The following is a 10,992-nucleotide window of genomic DNA, read 5'->3' as shown; positions in this document are numbered from 1 at the left end:
GAACACAGCAGGCCAAGCAGCATCATCTCTGCTCCTATGATGCTGCTTGGCCTGCTGTGTTCATCCAGCCCTGCACCTTGTTGTTTCGCTACCTCTCTGTCTGGCTTCTATCACACGCTGACTGTCTTTCTCTCGCTCCCCCTTTACTTCCGTCAATCTCAGTATCTGCCTTTCCCTCTCTATTAGTATCACTCTTTGTCTGTCTGTGTCATTGTTTCCTGTTATTTTTGACTCAGGCAGTGTCACCCTTGCTGGAGGGCAAACTTGGCCTGCTGTGTTCATCCAGCCCTGCACCTTGTTGTCTCGGATTCTCCAGCATCTGCAGTTCCTACTATCTCTGAGAGGTAGCGAAGACATCTAGAGATAAATGTAAATAGAGAGATACATAAAGAGAGGAAAGGACAGTCCGAGTGAGTGAGTGAGAGAGTGTGTGTGAGAGAGAGAGAGACAAAGCGAGAGAGAATTTGAAACAAGTGTGCTGACAGTAAGACTGAAAAGGCAAAGATGGATAAAGAGAGATGGGAAGTCTGGGCTGAGAGTGAGTAAGAACAAGAAAGTGAAAAGAAACTAAGATGGATCATGAAAGAAGACAGAAAGGACCTGTTTAATTGGAGGAGAAGTGGATGGGAGAGGAGGATTGGTTCACTTTGTTGGTTGTTTTGTGATGCAGTGTGAGTCCAACAGCATTGTAGTGATTCCTGCACCAGTTGAAATTGACCACAAAATTCCAGCCTGCTCAACATTGCCCCTTGCCTAGTGTGGTCACCTCTCAGGACAAACTCAGCACCAATCACATGTCTGTAATGAGACAGTAGGACTTGGTAACTTTACTGAGAGAGATCAATGACAGAGAGAGGGAGAGAGGAACACACACACACACACACACACTCACTCACACACACACTCACACACACACTCACTCACACACACACACACACACTCACTCACTCACACACTCTCACACACACACACACACACACACACACACACACTCACTCACACACACGCACTAACACTGAAGCACACACAAACACACACACATTCAAACATACATACACACACTCACTCAAACACACTCTCTCACACACACATGTACACACTCAAACACACACACACTCACTCGGTCTCTGTCTCTCACACAGACACACACACACACACACACACACACACACAGTGACTAATGTGCAAAAGAGAAGGATTGGGTAAAACATTTTTAGGATTTCCTGGCCCAATGATACAGAGACACCAACAGAGTTGAGATAGAGAGAGGTTTAACAAATTACAGAGGTACAGAATGAAAGTGATTGATTGCAGGAGAGATGGCATCCCAGCAATGGCAGTTGCCGATTCACTTTTGGGAATATCTGAGAAATTAATTTTTGGACCATGGCTTCCTCCAGCCCTGCCTTAAAAAAATAGTGGGGCACCAAGATTGGTTTGGGATTGATACAGGGCCGTGGGGAGAGCATGGGACAGTGGGATTAGTTTGAGATTTATACAAGACTATGAGTAGAGAGCAGGGAAGTGGGATTTGTTTGGGGTTAATGTAGGGCTATGGGGAAAGTGTAGGACAATGGGAATAGTTCGGGATTAATACAGGTGAATGGGGAGAGCATGAGGCGGCATGGCTGGTTTGGGATGGCACAGGGTGATGGGGAGAGAGTGGGCCAATTCAGTTAGCTTCCGGTGGTACAGGGTATGGGGAGAGAATGAGTCAGTGGGATTGGTTTGAGATTGATTCAGAGCAGTGTGGACAGAGCAGGACAGCATGATCAATTCAGATTGACATAAGGCTATGGAGAGAGAGTGGCTCAGGGCGATTCGTGTGAGGATGATCTAAAAAAAACACCTGTCGCAGATACAATGGGTTGAATGGCCTCTTGCACATGCTGGGATCAAACATTGCACTAATACAATCACCACTGAGCAAATACCACGATAGAATAGTTGCCGTACCACCGGGTGTGGGAGGGAATGTGCTGAGAAAGCAGGAGATTTGGGGGAGAATTGTAAATCTGCAAGGACCCAATCCCATTCTCCCAGTTCCTTTCCCTACATTGCATCTGTTCAGATGATGCCACCTTTCAAACCAATGATGCTGACATGGGTTCCTTCTCCCATAACTGTTGTTTCCCACCCACTGTGATTGACAGGGCCCTCAACCACTTTCGACCAATCACCCGTGCTTCCGCCCTTGCCCGTTCCCATCACACACAGCAGTGTGACCCGGTTCCCCTTTTCCTGACTTTCCATCCCACCAGCCTCCCCGTTCAAAGGATCATTCTTTGCCGTTTCAGACAACTCTCGCAGAACACCACCACCAAACATATCATCCCCTCACTCGCCATCTGCATTTCACAGGTATTGTTCCCTCCAGGACACCCTAGTCCGTTCCTTGACCACCGACACCTCCCCCCTTACCCATGGCACCTTCCCATGTAACCACAGAAGGAGCAAAACCTGTCCCTTCTCCTCCCTGCTCACCATCCAAGGGCCTAAACAGTCTTTCCAGGTGAAGCTGCATTTCACCTGAACCTCCTCCAATCTTGTGTATTGTATTCGCTGCACCTGATGTGGCCTACTCTACATTGGAGAAACCAAACGCAGACCGGGTGACTGCTTTGCAGAACACCTCTGGTCTGTGTGCAAGCAGGACCCTGACCTTCCTGTAGCTGGTCATTTTAACATAGCATCCTGCTCACATGCCCACTTCTCTATCCTTGAGTTGCAGCAGTGTTCCAGTAAGTCACAGTGAAAACTGAAGGACAGTGTCTCACCTTCAGGCTGGGCACTTTACAACTTTCCGGACTTAATATTGAGTACAACATCTTCAGATTGTGAACCCCCTCCCATTCCTTCCCATTCTTTTAGCTTGACTTGCTACATTCTCTGTCACCATGTCCTCTCTCCTCCCCTCTACCTCAGTGGGACTGCCTGTTCTTCCCCATCTTCCAATTAGACACACCATTGTTCTGCCATTCTCACGTTCTGATCACTTAATCTGAACTATCCCCCAGCACCCCAACCCCGCACTACAGTATAAATGCTGCTCTCTCCCAATTTCACATCAGCTCTGACGAAGAGTCATCTAGACTCAAAATGTTGGCTTGCTGTCTCTCCATGGATGGTGACTGACCCACTGGGATCTCCAGCATGTTTTGTTTTCAGAAGTGAGGGAGTACCACATTTTTGCAAAGGTGTGTGAAATTTGCATATTTGAATTTGGCTTTTTTGGAATAGAAGATGTTCAGATTCAGCACAGGGTTATGTTGGGTCTAGGCCCGAAACATCAGCCTTCCTGCTCCTCTGATGCTGCTTGGCCTGCTGTGTTCATCCAGCTCTACACCTTGTTATCTCAGCGTTATGTTTGTCTGCCACCCCTCTTCCTTCCCCTTCGAAGTTAATGTAACTGTTTTATGACTGGTCAGATATCAATCCTCATGCAGAAAGTCAGTACGTTACCCTTAGATCTACAATCGTATCTCTGGCTGACTTCAGATCAGGGCATCAGAGGTCTCTTGACGTTGTTTTACAAAATCTCTGGAGTATTTCTCTCCAAAATCCTTGGCAATTATTATCCCTGAAAGATACTACGGTCTACATCAGTGTCATATCAAACAATGTTGTTTTGGGGAGATTTCTGTGCGTGAATTTGTGATCGCACTTCCTACATTACAGCGGTTATAAACCTTTGAAAAAAATCACTTTGTTGTCTCTCAAAATTTCTGGGATGGACTACAGTTACAAACATGCTGCAGAAAGAAATGACAGTCTTGTTGAGCGTCAGGTTCCACCAGAAATGTTCAAGACCGTGTCAAGGATCAGCAAAGCAACAATCAGAAAGATGAGTGAGAACTGAAAGAACTGCGGATGCTGTAAATCAGAAACAAAAACAGAAATTGCTGGAAAAGCTCAGCAGGTCTGGCTGCATCTCCTAGCTCTGAGGAAGGGTCACTCAACCCGAAACGTTAACTCTGATTTCTCTCTGCAGATGCTACCTGACCTGCTGAACTTTCCCAACAATTTCTGTTTTCGTACCATGAAGATGAGTTTGTTTTGTGTGTTCAATAATTTAATCTATGCATTTACTTTGCTATATCTTGTCATTGACAAGATGCCGTCTATTTTCGGAAAGCAGCTACATGCATGCACTCAGATTTGGAAATTCCCAAGCATCTTTTGAGAATTTCAACCTTTCGGTAACAATAAAAAGGAGAATGAAGAAATTAAAATAGGTCATTGTTCATCATAGCTCATGCATATTCCATCAGGTTTAAAATCAATTTCCTTGTGCAAATGTTGCTGGCACATTGACCCTTGGCATTTCACAAGAGTTCATCGTGGATCTCAGATGTAACATTCCTGACTATTTGGTCATATGTAAAAAGCATACTTACCATTTCTGGATAGTGAGCTGACATTCTGCCAAAGATTTCATCTGGGCATCCTTCCCCACTTGATACCAATAATACTAACAGGAAGGATTGGTGGGGGTGACACTACCCAAGGTATCTCAGTTGTCTACAGGAGGAAACAATATGTACAAAATGGTGAAGGACGGGGATTCCAGAGTGATACAGGGCTTTAGGCAGTTACAAAGATAGGAAAAGTTTCAGGGGTGATGCTGAGTTGTAGATAGGGATAGAGTTGCAGAGATTAGAGGAAGTTACAGAGCTAGGGAGGGGTGTTGGGGCTAGAGGAAGTTACAGAGCTAGGGAGGGTTGTTGGGGCTAGAGGACGTTACAGAGCTAGGGAGGGGTGTGGGTGCTGGAGGGGGTTACAGAGATAGGGAGGGCTGTAGGGGCTGGTGGAGGTTACAGAGATAGGGAGGGGTGTAGGGGCTGGAGGATGTTAGAGATAGGGAGGGGGTGTAGGGGCTGGAGGAGGTTAGAGATAGGGAGGGGTTTGACAATGTTACAGAGGTGGGGAGGCTAGGAGAATGTTATGTAAGTAGATTATACAAAACTTGCAAATGTTGTGAACTGTGAGGGAGATAGTGATATACATTAAGTGGACATAGACAGGCTACAGGAGGGTTGGGCCCGTGTCAGATTACGCAGAAAGTAGATAAATGAGAAATGGTTCAATTTGGTTTGTAGTATAAAATAAACCATTTAATTGTACAATAGGGTTCAGGATCAGAGGGAACTTGATGTATATATAGAAATCACTGAAGGAGACGGGGCAATTTGACATTGTGGATCCAAGAATCATAGAATCCCTACAGTGTGGAAACAGGCCGTTTGACCCAACAAGTCCACACTGATTCTCAGAGCATCCCACCCAGACCCATCCCCTTATAACCCACCTAAACTACACATCCCTGAACACTACAGGCAATTTAGCACGGCCAATCCACCCTAACCTTCACATCTTTGGACTGTGATGTACAGCATCCTGTGCTGTATAAATAGGAAATAAAAAACAGGGGACCTCATGAGCTCTATGTCAACTACAGTATTCTGCCCAATTCCGGGTGCCGCACTTTCAGACCGATCTGTAACCGGTAAGAAGCTGCTGGAAAGATTTCAAGAATGGTTCCAGGTTGAAGTGACTTCAGTTCTCTGGGAAGATTGGAGTTGGTGGGGCCGTTTCCCATGGAGAAGGGAAGGGGGAGAGCACAGTTGTCCAATATCAGTCGAAGGCGAGACTGGGTGAGTAGGGGTAAAGCCATTCCCATTGAAAGAAAGTCAACAGGTGGATAACTGCAACTGAAGGCGAAGGGAAAGAAAAAGAGGACAACCAGCATAGAGAGCATATTTATAAATCATCAGGATTTGTTACGATCTGCCTGTGGCAGTGGAGGAGTTAGAGTCAACTGTGGCTTTCAAAAGGGGATTGGATAACCACCTGAAGTCGTTAGGATTTTGAGGGAAGGAGAAAAGAGGTGAAGAAATGCAGGTTGGTTTCCCACAGCCAGCATTTTGGGCTGAATGTCCTCCATCCATAATGTCACCATTCTGTGATACTAGGATTTGAAACATATGAAAACAAGACCAAAGGTGATAAAATCAGGGCATCGCCAGAATAGGCTTAATGCGGACCCACCACCTTGGTGGTTGGTGTGGGTGGCATTAGTGTAGTATGATGAATCAGTGGTTAGCACAGCTGCCTCACCAGGGACCTGGGTTAGGTTCCACCCTCAGGCAACCGTCTGTGTAGAGTTTGCACATTCTCCCTGTGTTTGTGTGGGTTTCTTCCACATGCTCCAGTTTCCTCCCACAGTCCAAAGAAGTGCAGGTGAGGGTGGATTGGCCATGCTAAATAGCCCATAGTGTCCAGGGATGTGCAGGCTTGGTGGGTTAGCCATGCAGGATTGGGGAGGGGGTGTGTCTGGGTGGGATGCTCTTTGGAGGCTCTGTGCAGATTCAATGGGCTGAATGGCCTGCTTCCATACTGAAAGGGATTCGATGATTCTAATCAGCATTGATGGGTGAATGGGAAAGGTTATGATATCAGGCACTGGCGATTGCGATGAATTCAAGTTGATGAGAGGTAGAAAATGGGACTTTGTGGGGCCTTTGGACGCAGGTTCTCGTGCACCACAATTTTGTGGATGTGGTTTTGCTCAATGATAGGAAGAGAAAGCCCCATTTATTTTTGAAAAGAATAAGACCAGTGATCCCTGCCATGAAATGATTGAATCATACACACACCTCTGACACAGTTCTTGTTTCAATGCTGGTTGGTGAAGGAAATGAGCTAAAAGGACTGGCAAGCGTTTTATGAAAATCCTACAAGAACTGTTTGGATATACTTATCAAGATAGGCTGAACAGTCTTGATAAGGTGGTTACAAAGAGGTTGTTTCCGAGTGTAGGTAAGACCATAATGATGGAACATCAGTATGAGTCAGTCACAAATAAATCCAATTGGGAATTAAGAGTGGCCTCTTAAACACAGAGAACTGAGATAATGTGGAACTCACTCCTTTAAGAATTGGTTCATGGGGAATAGTACTGAAATATTGAAGGGAGATACATGAGAGAGAAAAAGAGTGAATTGAAAACAGTGTGGGAAAAGGCTTGTGTTGAGCAGAAACACCAACACAGGGCAGATGGGCCAAATGGCCTGTTTCTGTGTTGTAATTCAGCGCAGTTATCAAAAACAGGCAAGTGGTTTGTCTGCAGATTGATCTCCTGCTTCAATCTCTGTTAACAGAATGTTGGCATGATACTTGATCCCAACCCTCATCACCAGGAGTAGATCGCCCATTTGGCACACCAGGGTTATAGATTACAACATCTAAAATGTTGATCTACACTTTACCAAGTCACCTGACTTGGTATCAACTGAAGTATTGTGTTCATTATAGAGAAGGACTTGGTGGATGATGAGTCTGGGGAAAGGTGTGTAGATAGTTTGGTCATGTTGCGATCAAAAGGAAGGAGGTATTGGGGGTCTTGAAAAACATTAAGGTAGACAAGTCCCCAGGGCCTGATGGCATATACCCCAGAATACTGAGAGTGGCAAGGGAAGAAACTGCTGGGGCCTTGAGAGACATCTTTGTATCCTCATTGGCTCCAGGGGAGGTCCCAGAGGATTGGAGAATATCCAATGTTGTTCCTTTGCTTAAGAAGGGTGGCAAGGAAAATCTAGCTAATTATAGGCCGGTGAGTCAGTGTTAAAGAAATTATTGGAGAAGATTTTTTGAGACAGGATTTACTCCCACTTGGAAACAAGTGGACATATTAGCGAGAGGCAACATGGTTTTGTGAAGGGGAGGTCGTGTCTCACTAAATTAATTGAGTTTTTTTGAGGAAGTGGTGAAGATGATTGATAAGGTTAGGGCAGTGGATGTTGTCTACATGGACTTCAGTAAGGCCTTTGATAAGGCCCCTCATGGCAGCCTGATGCAGAAGGTAAAGTTGCACAGGGTCAGAGGTGAGCTTGCAAGATGGATAAAAAACTGGCTTGGTCATAGAAGACAGAGGGTAACAATGGAAAGGTGTGTTTCTGAATGGAGGGCTGTGCCTAGTGGCGTTCCTCAGAGATCAGTGTTGGGACATTTGCTATTTGTAATATATATACATGATTTGGAGGAAATTGTGACTGGTTTGATTAGTAAGTTTGCAGATGACACAAAGGTTGATGGAATTGCGGATAGCGATGAGGACCGTCAGAGGACATATATATCAGTTGGTGACTTGGGCAGAAAGATGGCAGATGGAGTTTAGCGTGGAAAAATGTGAGGTAATGCATTTTGGAAGGTCTAATCCGGACAGAAAATATACAGTAAATGGCAGAACCCTTAAGAGAACTGATAGGCAGAGGGATCTGGGTGTACAGGCACACAGGTCACTGAAAGTGGAAAATGTAGTCAACAAGGCATACTTACCTTCATCGGCCAGAGCATCGAGTTTAAAAATTGGCAGGTAATGTTGTAGCTTTATAGAACCTTAGTTAGGCTGCATTTGGAATATTGTGTTCAATTCTGGTTGCCACACTACCAGAAAGATGTGGTGGCTTTGCAGAGGGTACAGAAAAAAATTACCAGGATGCTGCCTGGTATAGAGGGCAATAGCTTAGAGGAGATTTGGAGAAACTTGTGTTGTTCTCACTGGAACGACGGAGGTTGAGGGGTGACCTGATAGAGGTCTCCAAGATTATGAAGGGCATGGAAAGAGTGGACAGTCAGAAGCTTTTTCCCAGGTTGGAAGAGTCAGTTACCAGGGGGACATAGGTTTAAGGTGCGAGGGGCAAGGTTTAAAGGTGATGTACGAGACAAGTTTTTTACACAGAGGGTGGTGGGTGCCTAGAACTCGCTGCCAGGGGAGGTAGTGGAAGCAGATACGATAGTGACTTTTAAACAAATATATGAATAGGATGGGAATAGAGGGATATGGTCCCCGGAAGGGTAGGGGGTTTTAGTTGTGACAGGCAGCATGTTGGTGCAGGCTTGGAGGGCCGAAGGGCCTGTTCCTGTGCTGTAACTTTCTTTGTTCTTTGTTCAATTCTGGATGGCACAGCTAGGAAGAAAGCGAAGATGTTGGAAAGGCTGGGGAGGATGTTGACTGGAATAGCAGCAGGGCTGAGAGTCCTCAGTTATTGTGGAGAGACTGGGGAGAAACTGGGATTGTTTTCCTCGGAACAAAGAAAGTGAAGGAGGAGATTGAATAGAAGTGTTCAAAACCTTGAAGGGCTTTGACCGAGTCAATGAGGGGCAAGGATTCCCAGTGGCAGAAGAGTTGGTCTCCAGAGATTGAAGCAAATTGGGAAAAGAGCCAGAGGAGGGAAACAGTCAGAAATGTTGTTTCAGACACAATGGGTGTGAAGATTTGGAACATGTTTCCTGAAAGGGCAATGGATTAAAATTTCAAAGGAGCTTTTGGGGTTGGTATGAATCTGGGCAATTCTGAGGGAAGAAAATGCTGAGTGGGAGAAACTGGGGAGCTCTTTTAAAGAGACAGCACAGTCGGGATGGGCCTTCCTCTTATGATATAAATGTATGATCCCACAGATTGGTAGGCTTTACCAGACTTTTCCCATTCCATTACAAGATTACGGAATGAATTAGGCTCGCCTACAAGTGGCCTTAACCCTAAAACTCCTGAACACAAACTACGCCCCCTCCCAAACTCCACCCACCCCCACCTGAGAAAGATCGAGGAAGAGTTGCATTCATAAAGCACCTTCCACAACATCAAAGTATCTCAAACATCTTTGGAGTCAATGATGTACTTGTGAAGGGTTGTTACCGTTGCATTTCAGAGAAATTAGCAGCCAGTTTGAGCTCAGCAAGATCCCACGCGCAACAATCTGAATTTAATTCAAGTATTCAATAGGCTTCAGTATTATTTCAGGGATGAGTGTTGACCGCAGACATTGTGGAGAAACTCCACAGCTCTTGCATCAAATATGATTAGTGCAGAAACTGACACTTCTGCTCTGTATTTTTGTTGCTAAGGGGGTTTTGGTTGAAACAAGAAGTCAAAATCCTGACTGTCATCCAGACAGGGTGTGAAAGATCCCAACGCTTTTTAAGAGCAATAGGGCCAGTTGTCCCCAACATCCCTGCCGACAGTTAGCCCTCCACCAATGTCGCTAATGCAGCCAATCTGAGTCATTGTCACCTTGTCGTCTGCAAAGTTCTGAGACAATTTGTGATGAATTCATGTGGAAAAGATTCAGAATGCAAAGATGGAAACAGTGAATCACTGCGAGGGTCTAGGTGTCATTGAAAATCACAGCATTATTTGGAGGGAACAGTTGAACAAATGCATTTGCCAAATGGACAGGCATGGCTAAGCTATCCCAAAAGACCAGATCCTCTTTCTGTTTATCCCACAATCCTGCCATTCCTTTGTAGGGCTGCCTTTCAGAGGGCTATCCTGTTTCAAAGTCATGCCCTCGTCTGCAGAAAGCAAACTTTTTAAGCAGGGTGGAGGAAGCCTGATTTTATTTTCAATAAAATATTGCATTCATGCAATTTGCAAAAGTGCATGACTGCATAATTTGACATGAAAATTGCAACAAAATTCACCTTGCCTCTGTTGCAGAGTGCTCCGATCAGAGGTGCCTCAATATGACTGCAATAGACCCAACGTTTGCAACAGACAGAAAACTGCTCAGGAATTCCACACCGGCACTTCACCATAAATTCCACCGAGGCCAGTGTGCACCAGCAGAGATGAAAACAAGGTCGCTGTTGGTTAAAGACAGCTTGACAAAAGTAAGTGGTAAAGCGGGTTGCGAGAGGGATACAAACAGAGAGATGTTGATAAGTTTGGTAAGTGGGTAAAAAATTGGCAAATGGAGTATAATGTGGGAAAATATGAAGTTCTTCATCTTGGAAGGGAGAACACTATTATTTAAATGGAAATAAAACTGCAGAAAGCTGCAACTCAAAGTGACTTGCATGAAAAACAGAAAGCTAGCACACAGGGGCAGCAGGGAATCAGGCAGGCTCATGGAATGTTGGCCCTTATTTCAAGGGGGTTGAAGTATAAGAGTAGGGAAGCCTTACTGCGACTGTACAAGGTGCTGGTGAGAA

The 10,992-nt window shown here is 45.2% G+C and overlaps 1 protein-coding gene across 1 annotated transcript in view; it reads left to right on the top strand.

Annotated features, from left to right (window-relative positions):
- The first annotated feature begins 5,445 nt into the window (after positions 1-5,445).
- The window catches only part of LOC125487934 (apolipoprotein Eb-like), a 23,318-nt gene continuing 17,771 nt past the window's right edge, over positions 5,446-10,992 (top strand). The window contains exon 1 of the mRNA XM_048620592.1: positions 5,446-5,506. Within this exon, the coding sequence (XP_048476549.1) occupies positions 5,446-5,506 (61 nt within the window). The remainder of the gene's footprint in view (positions 5,507-10,992) is intronic.

The sequence above is a fragment of the Rhincodon typus genome, chromosome 47 (assembly GCF_021869965.1).
Source record: "Rhincodon typus isolate 14 chromosome 47, sRhiTyp1.1, whole genome shotgun sequence".
Lineage (NCBI taxonomy): Eukaryota > Metazoa > Chordata > Chondrichthyes > Orectolobiformes > Rhincodontidae > Rhincodon > Rhincodon typus.
Note: the sequence above shows the minus strand (reverse complement) of the source record. Positions and strands in the feature narration are given on the sequence as shown.